Genomic DNA, 14507 nt, shown 5'->3' with positions numbered 1-14507 from the left:
TCACAATGCACATGACATTTTGAGTTGTGGTGCACTTCCTACCTCAGTAGTGAATATGCTTTTTACGTGATACATGCACATCTATTTGTGTTCCATCAATTGTTCCAATACAATCCTGAAAGTAGGAGTGGTGTTAACAGTAAGAACATAGTTGAAGCACACAACAAATAATTTTGTCTTTAAATAGTAATATCATGATAGCATCCATTTATCCTTTCAAAAAACGTAAAATACAGTGTTTTGATATCTTACCGCAAACCATGGGTAGTACATAGCGTTATTGACAACATTGGGATGCAGTAGTGGAACATGATTGGGTTGTAAAATTGATTTTTCCAATTAACAAAGTGCTCTTGCCGATTTTCTATCATAAATGCTTACGAAGAATGTTGAGCGTTGTAGCCTGTCAGCCACGGATCGTGCTGACCAACCTTGTGCCATGACCAAACAAAATGCAGCCAGTTGATCTGTTACCTGGACAGCTCGGGTGCTGCATAAAAACTCATTATGTTCTAATGTGTTACAAAGAGCAATATAGGTGGCTGGCCACATTTTAAATCGCTCATAGCACGTATTTCGATTAGGATTGTGAAGCACCCGATGTACCCACATCGCTCCCGTGAAGCCAGAAGTCCTTTGAGGTATACCTCTCATACGCTGACCTTTTAACCCAAATTCAAATTCATGCAGTTCTAGTTGCAATCCCATGATTTTTAGCTCCATCACACATAAAGGGCCAAATTGACCATTACATCATCCATGCCATCATCATCGCTTACATCACCCACGTCGGCATCTGGATCGATGGTAGGAAAGATTGTTCCAGTGTATCATACCAATGTTCATAAATATAGTTTGGATTGTCAAGTCCCCACTCATCCATGTCTATGTCATCCACCCAGTTGTCATCCTCGTCTATGTCATACGAGTCTATGTCATCCATAAAATCCTCACTCATGTCTACGTATCCTACGACATTCAAATCGAGTGAATTAGTTTTGTTTGTTCATATTCTAAATAGGTTTTTATTCAAATCACACATTAAATGAAGTATCATGAAGAAAATATACAAATAATTAAGGTTAATCTAAATAAAATCTAAAAGACAATCTAATAAAGAGTAGGCTAAAATGCATGTATATATAACCAATCTACAAGAAAACACTTGAGAGTTAAACATAGGAGTGCATACAGGTCAAATTAAAAATTAAGAAATTGTCCTAAAACATTCAATCCTAGTTAGTGGGTTCTAATGTAAAGGCAAGCTAATCCTACACCTCCTACCAAACTATCTCAGATGGACCTATCAAATATATTTAAGTAGCCACTTCTTCTGAGATGCATCATTCATTTTAATAATCATCTTTGCACAATTTGGGTTAGTTATATAGTGGGAAGTTTGAAAGAATTTATTATCAGGTATGTCTAACTCTTTGTTGATCTCGTTAAGTATGTCCATTGCAACCTCAACAGGGTCCATCTTTATGCTAAATGCACATGACCTTCTCGATACGCCTTCCTTCATAATTTGAACCTCGCCCAACATATCATCCAGTCGAATTTTTAAAGCCTTAACCTCTTTGTCTTCTATGGACGCACGCTTACTGGCACATGAGTCACGTAACCCACTATGTGATACTTTTCGTTTCCCTTTGGACTTGGACGGACCCTTTGGTGCCGATGCACCGTCACCATCTGACAAGTCGATGAATGGCGTTGGGGTATTAAAGTCAAATCCCCAGTCCCCCTCGTCTAAAACAAGTGGGGTGTTAGTACTTGCATGACCATACTCCCTAGTAGCAGTTGTTCTAACAAATATATTGCAAATGAGATCAAAGTACGGTGGTCCACTGCCTCTAAAACGTGACTACTTCTCATGGTATTCCTGCAAAATTTTACCTTGATGGTCAGTTGCAAATAAGTAGTTGAGATTGTTAAAATTTGTAATGGATTGTGAGAAAGGAGATGAGAGGTATTCATATTTCAGTTGTTCCCAATTTGCATCCGAGGCAAATACAACATTTATTAGAAATAGGTATTGGGCCTAACTCAGCTCAAAAGCTAGTTCAAGAGTTGATGTTTCCCCTCACCCTTATAAATGACTCATTTCCTTAATATCCAGGCAATGTGGGACTTCCAATATACCCCCTCACATGTGGCGAGAGGACATCCAAGCCAACACGTGGGACAATGGGTTACGGTGGGCCACAGCCAATTGGGTTAGGCTCTAATACCATATTATAAATAGGGCTTGGGCCTAGCTTAACCCAAAAGCTAGCTCAAGAGTTGAGATTTTCCCTCACCCTTATAAATGACCCATCTCCTTAATGACAAACATGCAATCATCAAGATGCATGTTAGAAATAAGTCTTAGGCCTAACTCAACCCAAAAGCTAGCTCAAGAGTTAAGGTTTCTCCTCATCCTTATAAATGGACAATCTCCTTAATACCCAGGCAATGTGGGACTCCCAACACGCCCCCTCATGTGTAGCGGGAGGACATCCAAACCAACACGTGCGATAATGGGTGACGGTGGGCCACAGCCAATTGGGTTAGGCTCTGATACCATGACAAACATGCAATCAACAAGATGCATGTTAGAAATAGGTCTGGGCCTAACTCAACCCAAAAGCTAGCTCAGGAGTTGAGGTTTCCTCTCATCCTTATTAATGGCTCATCTCCTTCATACCCAGGCAATGTGGGACTTCCAACAAGTCACTAGATTCCAACCAAAACCCGAGATCATATCCCCTTTCAAGAGTTCTGAGAAATTCATGTAATTAGTTTTAAATTTTTAAATTTTATTCTTTACCTGGTTGGATGTGAATTCGCGTGGACGACTATAGTTGTTCAGACTGGTTGTGATCTCATTGACCAATTTTTGGGGGTATGGGGATTTTATGCCAACAGTTGCCTTGTCCAGCAGGATATATAGCAATTGAAGCTCGTAGTCAGGAATCCATTTGGCAACCTCTTTTGGTGCGTGATTATTGCCTGGGCCTAGGTGCATACGGGGTGATTTGCGAGGTATCCCGTGCGTGGACATCTATGAGATAGTATGATATGTGTAAATATATTGTAGACAGTGAATGAGATAACACTATACATTAATCATCATAATAATGCAATGTATAAGTAATGTATTTTATAGACTAATAAAAATCATACATTTGAGATTGATTTTTGTGGTCGTAAAATGCTCGATGCAAATGGTCTAGAGGTAGCCTATTTGCCCTTCACTAATGATTGAAGGAAATACCCCACATGTAGCACCATGACAAAAACCATGACGATACCTCACATTAACGAACAAGAAACTAAAAAATATAAATTACCAGTAACTTCGAAAAACAAACTAAGAAAACCAGTGCACATTAGTGAACAAGAAACTAATAAATTTCAATTATCAGTAACGTATAACGAGCTAAGAATACCAATGCATATTAGCGAACAAGAAACTCAAAAATTCCTATTAATAGTAACGTATGACAAACTAGGAATACCATTGCACATTAATGAATAAGAAACTAAAAAATACCAATGAACACTAACGTATGACAAACTCCAAATACCAATGCACATTAACGGACACGAAACTAAAAAAATACCAATTAACACTAACATATGACAAACTAAGAATACCAATGCACATTAACGTATGTTAATACTCAAGAATATCTACTTTGCTACCTTACCTTCAATTGGTAAAGGCAGTTTTTATATATAGATAAAATCTGTTTACAATGTAACAGCATGTACTTGCTCTAGGATTACAATCCTATCTTTAACTAATTACAAAATGATATTATCTTATCTAAAGAGGTTGTATTTAAACATTCCTCTTATCTTGTATATCTTGAATATTTGAATTCAAAACTGTTGATGATGGATTATCCTTTACATGCCCCCTCAAGCTTAGTGAGGGTGCAACAACTCTGAGCTTGTTACGGAGTGTAGAAAAATGGCTTGCTGACAAAGGCTTGGTGAAGACGTCTGCTACTTGGTCTTTTGTTGAGATAAAACGAATATCAATGGATTTGGATGCTACCATGTCCTGGACAAAGTGAAAATCTATCTCCACATGCTTAGTTCGAGCATGAAAAACTGGATTTGAGGCAAGATACTTTGCCCCTATATTGTCACACCACAAAATTGGAGGTGTCGAAATAACAATTCCAAGTTCAACCAATAGAGATTTTAGCCATGAGAGTTCAGCTGCAGTGTTGGCCAAAGATTTGTATTTAGCTTTAGTGCTTGAACATGCCACTGTTGCTTGTTTCTTGCAACTCCAAGAGATAAGATTTTTTCCAAGATAAGCACAAAATTCACTTGTAGAACGACGATCATCACGACATCCAGCCCAATCCGCATCAAAAAATGCTTGGAGTGTGTGAGAAGAGCACTTTTGGATTTTTAATCCAAACTGAATGGTTTGTTTGAGGTACCTCAAGAGACATTTTGCAGCTTGCTAGTGACTTAATCGTGGATTGTGCATAAACTGAGAAAACCTATTTACTGAAAAAGCAATGTTGGGTCTTGTGATTGAAAGGTATTGAAGAGTACCAATAGTACTCCGATACAGTGTAGGATCATTAAAAACTTCACCATCAAACAAAGATAAATGCACAGAAGTTGCCATTGAGGTGCAAATAGGTTTGGCATCAGTCATTTTTGTTCTCTTACGAATATCCAGCATATAATGTTGATGAGACAAAAAAATGCCATCCTGACCCAGAGAGACCTCAATACCTAAGAAAAAATTTAAATTACCCAAGTCTTTTACACCAAAATCAGACTTCATCCGAAGTAATAGATTTTCAATAGCTGTAGAGTCTAAGCTAGTTAATTATGATTATGTCGTCCACATATATCAATACAAACATGGTGAGTGTAGTAGATTTATAAATAAATAGAGAAGTGTCAGACTTAGATGCTTGAAATCCAAAATCCAATAACTTGTTACTCAACCGAGGAAATCAGGCTCGTGGTGCCTATTTTAAACCATAGAGGGCATTTTGAAGGCGACATACATAGTTGGGATGCTAAGGATGAGAGTAACCAAGAGGTTGAGACATATAAACTTCTTCATTTAAAATACCATGAAGGAAAGCATTTTGAATTTCAATCTGTTTGATAGACCAACTAGAGGAGATTGCAATGGACAAAACCAAACGTACCGTAGTAGGTTTTATTACCGGACTGAATGTTTCTTCGTAGTCAATACTAGTTTGTTGATGGAAGCCCTTGGCCACTAATCTGGCCTTGTATCTATCAATGGAGCCATTTGCCTTCCTCTTGATCCAAAAAACCCACTTGCACCCAACTAAATTGTGTGCCTCCGACGCTGGAACAAGACACCATGTGTCGTTCTTAAGAAGAGTGTCAAATTCGGAATTCATGGCTCTATGCCAGTTTGCATCTGTGCTAACTTGAGAGTAGCATGCATGTTCAACCTCCTTGAAATTTCCTGCAATCAAAAGAGCATGGGGAAGGGGGTGTTTGGGAGAATCATCATGAAATTTCTTTGGCTTGGTGATGTTGTTTTTGGCTGTTCTAGTCATGGGGTGAGTATTTGGAGCAGGTTTGGTTGATTGGAAACTAGGAGATGATTATGTTGTTTCATGAGAACTGGAAAAGGGTCGAGTGGTTTCATGGGAAATGGGTTGAATCCGTGTGGTTTCATGGGAACTAGATGGAAAAGACATGGTGTCATTTTGAGTGAGTGAGATATGTGGAAGATTTGGCGTGTTGGAAGGGGAGATAAGGTGTGAGGATGATGTGTAATGTAAAGGGTGTACTTGTGTTTCAGGAGGATAAGGTTGGGTTGTGGTAGGAGACAAATGCATGTGAGGAGAGAGAAATTGAGCGGGATGCGTGGGATATGGTTGTGTTGTGGTAGGAGACAAATGCATGTGAGGAGAGAGAGATTGAGTGTGATGCGTGGATTGTGGGGCATTTGGAGAAGATAAAGGAGTTGGTATGTGAGCCAAAATAGGTGTAGATAGAGGATAAGTTTGAGATGTGTCAGATGAGTAGGAATTGTTTGTAACAAAGAATGGAAAATTTTTTTCCTCAAAAACAACGTCTCTTGAAATATAAAGACGACCAAATTTTGGATTTACAAGACGAAAACTTACCGACAGTATAAAGGTTCTAAAATGGAATCCAAGGGCCAAGCTCATGTAGGAGGGCATTGCAGATTTTTTCCCCGAGATGCTGTGGAAGCCATTGAATCACATTTGCAACGCACACGGTTTGCCAGAAAACAAAGTGCACCCACAGATAAGGTGGGTTCAAAGAAGAAGAAGACAGTGGGTTTAGTTGGCTAGGCTGCATTTGTGGGTTGGGGGGTTGGTTAACGTACAGAGGAAGAGGAAGAAGAAGGAATTTGGAGAAGAAGAAAAAGAAGGTAACGTTCCTGGGTTTGCATACAGAGAAAGAGAAAGGATTTTGAGGATGGAAAGATGGGTATTCTGGTCTGGGTCTATGTATAGAGGAAGAAGGAGTTTGAGAGAATGAAAATGCTTGAGGGCGGTTTCAAAAATGTGGGAGAAGTTTCAGGGTGTTTTTTTTTTCTTCTTTTTTGTCGTTGAAATTGAGTGGAGTTATGTGGTGGTTGAGTTAGATGGGTGGTTGGGTTAATGGGATGGAACCGTGCAAATAATATTTGGAGAAGAGTGCTGCAGCCTGTGTTAGTGGACCCCATTTATGACCGGCATTGTAGCCGCACTGTAGCTACAATGCCGTTCCTGCTACAGTGCGGGCCCGGTCTATTGGCAAACACAGCTTTTATTTTTTGTTTTTCCTAGTTTTGGTTTGACTTAGGGACATTTTTAGAATTTATTAAAATACATGGAGACAATTTTAAAAATTTAAGACAAAAAAATACATGTGCCTAGCACGTAAACAATTTTCAATCAAATTGGACGAAAATAGTTAATGGATGGGCCACATTGAAAATTTTTGAAACTTTAATGGGGTGTATTGCAATTTTTGAAACATTAGAGGTTAAATTGAAAATGGCTTGAACCTTTAAGGGGTAAAGTGTGATTTTCCATTTTTAAATGAAAATCAAATGGTAATTTGGTCTTTTTAGGCATTTTTGTTAGAATTTAACGGCTATATCTGACGGAGGGGGTCAACTGAATCAAATTGAGAGTTCAGAAAGTTAAATTGAGAGTTTTTAAAATTTAAGGTATTTTCTTAAAATGTACAGTATTCAGAGATTTAAAGTGAAGTTTTCCCTAATAATAATAATAATAATAATAATAATAATAAAATCTAAGGTCTAAATTATATTGCTGGGCCGCTGGCTAAGAAATTAATCAATTTTAATTTTTTTTGTTCTCCGTTTATCCAAGCTTTAGCCTAAAAAAAAGTGGGCAACACCAAATAAAAGCTTCACTGGAAACAACTCGTACTATTTTCTTTTGTCTTCCCATCGAAGGCATCGAGTCCAGTCCCGGGTACGTTTCCGTGTCCTCGCTTCACTTCCCCTTGAGAAAATAACAAACAAACGCAGCGACGCAACAGCCCTAGCTGGAGCCATGGCGGACGTTGGCGGAACCAGCGTGGTGCGGCCGAACGCTCGGCGAGTGAGCGCGCCGGAGGAGGCGCTGGAGTTCGAGACGTCGCGGGAGGTGCAGGTGGTGACCAGCTTCGACCAGATGGGCATCAAGGACGACCTGCTCCGCGGCATCTACAACTACGGCTTCGAGAAGCCCTCGGCGATTCAGCAGCGTGCCGTGGTGCCCATACTCATCGGCCGAGATGTTATCGCCCAGGCCCAGTCCGGCACGGGCAAGACCTCCATGATTGCCCTCACCGTTTGCCAGAAGGTCGATACTGCCACCAGAGAGTGCGTTTCTTCAAATCCCTAATTTTCTCATAGAAACCCTAATGTCTCTCAGTTTCGCTATTATTTTAGGGCATGCTTGTTTTTATCAAAAATATTGTACTGGGCTTTTTCTCTGGATTTAAATTGTATTAAGTTGTAGGGTTCTGGAATTTTATGTTATGGTTCACGAGTCGATCTCTGAAACCCTAATTTTCGAGGTGGGAAATTTAGGAAAAAACCCTAATATTAGTAGAGAAAATAGAGACCCTAGAATTTCTAATATTTTGCCTTTTAAACTTTCATGTGGTTTTCTTTTAGGGTTTAGGAGGGTATGGTGAATTGTTTTAGGGTTTGTTTCTAGGTGAATCGTCTTAGTGTGAGATTTTCTTTATTTTTATTCCCGGGGTTGAAGTAAGTTATTTGTCTGATTAAGTGTAGATGTCATCCTTGAAAATTAGGGGCGCGAAGTATGTTTTAGGAGTTAAGCTTTGAAACCATGATTCGGGAGGGGTAAGATTTTAGGAAAAGATAGTTTATTGTGTGTTATGTGCTCGTGTTCTGTTTGGTCGCTTATAACCTTGGTCTCTGTATGTTTCAACTGGAATTTTTTCTAAGGAACAGTTCTTATGTAAAAAGATGAAAGTTTGGTTTGTAGGCATTTATTGTTTAATTTAAAGATCTTAGGCTTTCTAGAGAATCCGTTATGGTGCATTTGATGCTCTTCTACTCGCTCCAATAAAAGATATTTGAAACAGAAATGAGATGGTGTCAATCTGTTGCCGTGTTATTTGCCGTCCTGATCCAGTGTGAACTTGTGTGAACGAATCACAGAATCAGTGTGCCACTATACTAGCGTTTATCAGTCCATTTATAGTAAACAGAACCTTAGGAGGAGAAGATGAGGTAGATAACCCATGTATTCAGGGAAATGTCTTAGGTCACTTTGACATGATATAGGTTGATTTGTTTACTTTGATACTTTTAAGCTTTGGGCAAGCCAGAATGTTTTAGCATTGACATGTTTTTGTGCTATGATATACACACTATGATCATAGTTGGTGAGGTGTTATGTATTGTCAGTTAGTTGTGTCATTGAAGTCTTTTATACTCTGTTTTTCGCTGGTTTTACTTGTTGTGTGTGATCATGTCATATGGCTTCATGAGATAATCTCACTATTACTTGGTGGATTTTTCTAGGTGTTGCCATATGTTTTGTAATGACCAACTTGTATAAACGTCTCCAAAAACTGATAATATGCTTGCCTTCTGTTTCATTCTCTGCTGGAGCTGCTTTATAATCGTATCATTTTTTAAAAATATTCTTAACTTAAACAGAGTTCAGGCGTTGATCCTGTCACCAACAAGGGAATTGGCATCTCAGACAGAAAAGGTGATTTTGGCAATTGGTAATTACATAAATATTCAAGTACATGCATGCATCGGAGGCAAGAGCATGAGTGAAGATATCAGAAAGTTAGAACATGGAGTTCATGTGGTGTCCGGAACTCCAGGCAGAGTCTGTGACATGATCAAGAGGAGAACACTGCGTACGAGACATATCAAAATACTAGTTCTTGTGAGTTTATGACTTGTGCCCTCCCCTATTTTCACACTTTTAGAACTTCATTTATGCTTTTAATATTTTGGTGGGGTTTAGGTTTAATTTTTATTGTTCTCCATCAGGATGAATCTGATGAGATGTTGAGCAGAGGGTTCAAGGATCAGATTTATGATCTGTACAGATATCTCCCACCAGAACTTCAGGTTCTCTCTCTCTTTCTCTCTCTCTCCAAACAAAAAAATTAATTAATTTTTTACCAAGCTTATTAAATGTCTGCTAAAAATGACCCGCATATTGCCTTGCTGGTAGCATTGGTTGAACAGTTCAGTTTGTGTTAATATATGGATTTAATTCTGCAACAAGCATCTGTTTGTAGCTATTGTTAGTAATGGCAATGGAAGAGAACATAGGGTTTAATGGAATGCTGGAGAAAAAAAGGTACTCTAATTGAGACAAGTTTATTTGTTTTTTTGCCCCTACTAGTTAGGTGGCTCATTTTGTATACTCCCATTTAGGGGGTGCCTTGGCATCAATCGTAGTCTAGGCCGACCTGATTATAAGTTGATTCATTGTTCCTAATCATTTCAAGGATGTGCAAAACATTGCATTGCTAGTGTACTTTTACAACATTATTGTTACTGCATTTTTTTTTTTTTTTTAATGTATGCATCGACAGTTGAGCATAAAGTAATAGTATGTTGCTTCCTGTTATAAATAGTATCTTCCTAAGTTATCTGACACATAGCATGTTGGTTCTGAAATTTGTTATCTGCATTATAGGTTGTCTTGATTTCTGCTACACTTCCTCATGAAATTTTGGAGATGACAAACAAGTTTATGACTGATCCTATACGGATACTTGTGAAACGTGATGAGTTGACTCTGGAGGCAAGTATTGTCGTGTGATATAAGCTGTCTTGAATGCAGATTTGGAATTTGGTTCAAGCTTTTCTTGTCTTGCACAATTCCAGAGTTTAATACAGGTTTTCCTTCTCATCTTTTTATGATGACAGGGCATCAAGCAATTTTTTGTTGCAGTTGAAAGGGAAGAGTGGAAGTTTGATACTCTATGTGATCTTTATGACACCCTCACGATTACCCAAGCTGTTATATTCTGCAACACGAAGCGAAAGGTAATAATGTTATTGATCAAATTTTGGATTCAAGTTGTAAGAGTGGTATCTTCGGGGCGCCTACGCTATTAATAAAGTCAGCTACTTACTTATCAAAAAAAAAAAAGAGTGGTATCTTGCCTAATTTTAAGAACATAAAGAAAGAAAAGCATTCTAGGATTGGTTTTGTTAGGTTCCCAGTTTACCCAGTGATATTCTTGGACTTATCCTTATTCAAAGAATTATGGCTTTATACAACTGCAACTGGCTAACATGAACAGTACATAGCTCATATCTGATGCTGGTATATCTAATAATTCATGTAAGCTGTTCTTCTAGTGTATGAGACTGGTTGACTCATATTCCATTTTTAAAAGAATAGAGACAAAGGAAAAGTTTTAGTCTCGTTGGTTTTTTTGCCAGTCTGAGAGTAAGATGTTCTTTAAACATCAATAGGGAGTAAAATAATCCCTCCAGGATTGGGAGTTGGATGTGGTCTTGTCTTTTTTTGAACTGCTGTACTCTTGTAAGATTTCTTATGGTAATGCGGATCGTATTCGCTGGTCCTCGTCTAAAAAGGGTACGTTCGAGGTGAAGTCGTTCTATAAGGACTTGTCCATTTCAGATTGTGAGGTGTTCCCATGGAAGAGTATATGACGCTGTAAGGTGCCCTCGCAAGTGGCATTTTTTGGGTAGACTGTGGCTCTTGGCAAAATTCTGACACATGACAATTTACGAAAGATGGGTATTGTGATAGTGGAATGATGTTGTACGTGTAAGAAGAATGGGGAGTCCGTAGATCATTTGTTGATTCATTGTGAAGTAGCTACTCGGTTATGGAACTACGTTTTTACTTTGTTCGGTATTGAGTGGGTCATGCCACAAAGTTTCCTCGACTTGCTTGCTTGTTGGAATCGGGTGGGGGGTAGGAATATCTCTAAAGTCATTTGGAGGATGGTTCTTTTGTGCATCACTTGGTGTATTTGGCAGGAGAGGAATGCTAGAACTTTTGAGGATAAGGAGTGTTTGGTGGATGGGATGAGGAAGAATATGATATCTATGCTACACTTGTGGATGTTGGCTCACCACCGTATTGTTGTCCCGACTATAGAAGAGTTCTTGAATATGTGCTCTTTGTATATTCCGTAGGGGTTTCTCTTGTATATATTTTTGCATTAGGATTGCGCCCCTCAGCGCTTTTTCAATAATATTCACGTTAATTATTTTTTTTTTGATAAGTAATAAGAAGTTTTATTGAAATTCACGTTAATTATCAAAAAAAAAAAAAAAAACCCTCTTTCCCCTTTGCTTAGCTAGTAAAGTGCATTTGTCAGTATCTAGATTTCATTCTATTTTGCTGCTCATGTTTTCATTGTTACTTGTGGCTTGTATGTATGGCCGATGGATATATTCTAATATTATTGGAACAGGTGGATTGGCTAACTGAAAAGATGCGTACCAATAACTTTACTGTTTCATCAATGCATGGAGACATGCCTCAAAAGGAGAGAGATGCAATTATGGCCGAGTTTCGATCTGGTCAAACCAGAGTCCTGATAACGACAGATGTTTGGGCACGGGGGCTTGATGTTCAACAGGCAAGTTTTTTTAGCTCCTTTTTAATACATGATGTTTTAATATTCTGCAATTAGCCAAGTTTTTTGATATTTAAATGCCTATATCTGAAGTTTCAACTATTAAAAATACCAATTGTTTGGATCTAATGAGGTGGCAAATGATTGCTGCCCAATTGGACCAAGTTGATTGTCGAAATCACTTGCTGATATGCATTAGAGTGGCTTGTAACTTCTAGGAGTACATTATGAAGTATGGGACTTTGATGTAGGACGCTACATCTGATTCATTGTGGCCAAGTTGATTTTTATTCTAATTTTAATTAAGACTTTATTTCTTTTCCTTTTTAGGATTTAATTATTTTCTTTCCCAATTAGGATTAGGTTTACTTTATTTACTAGGATTAGGTTTACTTTCATAAATAAGAGTAGTTTTACTATCTTTACAAGTATTTCTTTTTTGTATGCATGTTATCTGTAATGTAAAAGACACAACTTGAATTATTTTAAAATCTGAGAATCTGCTACGTCAACTTCTTGGTACAGTGACCAATGAACTCTAGTCCTTTTGGTATTTGGGGCATATAACTTGTTGTATGCTGGTGGTGCAAAGCTGAGGTGTGTTTCTTGTTGCCATGTGTTAATGTGTGCAGGCACTTGAATGAAAAATGTATAGGGAGGGTTTTGGAAAATAATCTTCTAAGCAGAGCCCATAATCTTGGATTCTGAATTTTGTCCTCTGTAGACAAAGATTATAATTCATTGTTGGTGGTCTACTCATTAAGTAGTCTATTTCACTTACAGATGATCACATCCTTGTGCATTTGAGCTTCCACAGCTGTGGTATATATGCACTTTGGAGATTAGCTTTCTATTGTTGTCTTAATATGTGGAAGAATGACTTGTGGTGTTTGGACTTTTCTGTTCATATTATCTTCATTTTTCTTGTCAGGTTTCCCTTGTGATCAATTACGACCTTCCAAACAATCGTGAGCTTTACATTCATCGGATTGGTCGTTCTGGTCGTTTTGGAAGAAAGGTATTTATTCCATATGTTTTGTGAATAAGTTTAGATATTGGCCTGCTGCCTGGCCGCCTTCTGTGCAAGATGTTTATAATTTTTTCTGGTAAAGAAATTCGAGGAGATTGATTTGTTTCTAACGTGTAAAATCGAACGGATTAACAACATATTGACTGCAATATTGAAGTTGACATTGAACAAACAGTAAACTTAGAAGTGCAATATTTTTTGTGAGTCAACTTAGAAGTGCAATTAAATGTAAGCCGAAGCCTCTTTTCTTTTTGTAATATGTGATAAGTTTGCTCAGAAAGAGATGAAGTCTATTATAGAAATGTTCCTAAAGAAAAATTAAAATGATCAACAAAGTCTCTTCTAAGGAAGGGAACACTGTCAAAACCTGTAGACCACTCATACAATGACCAGGAAATGCAGATTTTAGCTTAAGAGTAGACAAGGCATTAAACACTGATTTTGTTTTCAGAAACTATGTTTTCTACTGGGAAGTATTTTAGTGTATCATTGTCTCATATTTCTCTTGTTTTAATTTCTGCTATTCTTATTCATGTCTTTCTGGCTAATTTGCTAGCTAATGTTCCTGTTTTCCTTGCCTTTCTCTATAGCTGTCCCTCAGCTAGTTGATCTGGAAAACTGTCATTGAAGTGGCTCTGTTTTATTTTTGTAGGGTGTTGCAATAAACTTTGTGAAAAGTGACGACATTAAAATCCTAAGAGACATAGAGCAGTACTACAGTACTCAGATTGACGAGATGCCAATGAATGTTGCTGATCTGATATAACACTTGCTGGCCATCATGTGTGTTGATGCCTAAGAGTTCAGTTGACATGACTTTCTTTGCGATGGTTTGTACACTAGTGGATGCTGAAATGACACTCAGGGTTGTTCTGTGTCAAGATTAAATGGAGTTGATGCATTATTTCCGTTGAGATTTATTTGATTTAGATTTTCAGCACTTCTGCTCAGCTTGTATGGGTGATAACATCAGATTTTTAATTTAAGTAATTTGCTAGGTTTTTGTGATGAGGAGATATTTTGGACAATTGAATCACCGTGTTTCTGTTGAAGAGCAATGATTTATGCTACATTAGTCGGTAATTCCATATTAGTATTGCATGAGGGATAAAAGTATAGTTTATAGCATTACTCTTCTAGTGAATAAGATCTCTCTCTTTCCTTGTAATTACTCTGTGCAAAAAGTACAGGGTTGGGGTTTATAGGTGGATGGTGCTTGTTAATGCAGAGCCAAAAAGGGTCATAAATCCAGGGGGTGTACGTGCTCCTTGGCTATGTAGCGCTACATAGTTTGGCAGGTTAACCCTTGGCTGGAATTGTGTCGGCAAATAGAGCTTTTGTTTACGGGAAAAAAAAAAGTCGTGTCATATAA

General features: G+C 38.0%; 1 protein-coding gene across 1 annotated transcript; it reads left to right on the top strand.

Moving 5' to 3' along the window:
- Window positions 1–7394: 7394 nt before the first annotated feature.
- LOC132177580 (eukaryotic initiation factor 4A-3) lies at window positions 7395–14187 on the top strand. The gene is made up of 8 exons (XM_059589955.2): window positions 7395–7858; window positions 9173–9413; window positions 9521–9601; window positions 10179–10286; window positions 10412–10531; window positions 11941–12108; window positions 13037–13123; window positions 13788–14187. Exons 1-8 carry the CDS (start codon window positions 7548–7550, stop codon window positions 13899–13901), a joined length of 1230 nt encoding a protein of 409 aa, XP_059445938.1. The 5' UTR covers window positions 7395–7547; the 3' UTR covers window positions 13902–14187.
- The last annotated feature ends 320 nt before the right edge of the window (window positions 14188–14507 follow it).

Source organism: Corylus avellana, chromosome 4 (genome assembly GCF_965113065.1).
Source record: "Corylus avellana chromosome 4, dhCorAvel1.hap1.2, whole genome shotgun sequence".
Lineage (NCBI taxonomy): Eukaryota > Viridiplantae > Streptophyta > Magnoliopsida > Fagales > Betulaceae > Corylus > Corylus avellana.
The sequence above is the reverse complement of the archived record's forward strand: the minus strand, read 5'-3'. Positions and strand labels throughout refer to the sequence as shown.

What these genes read in the sequence shown, in the direction of transcription:
- LOC132177580 (XM_059589955.2), top strand. Translation starts at nt 7,548, where the DNA reads ATGGCGGACGTTGGCGGAACCAGCGTGGTGCGGCCGAACGCTCGGCGA. An exon ending in GGGGGCTTGATGTTCAACAG is followed by an intron (nt 12,109 to 13,036) that starts GCAAGTTTTTTT and finishes TTTTCTTGTCAG; the next exon opens with GTTTCCCTTGTGATCAATTA. An exon ending in CTGGTCGTTTTGGAAGAAAG is followed by an intron (nt 13,124 to 13,787) that starts GTATTTATTCCA and finishes TTATTTTTGTAG; the next exon opens with GGTGTTGCAATAAACTTTGT.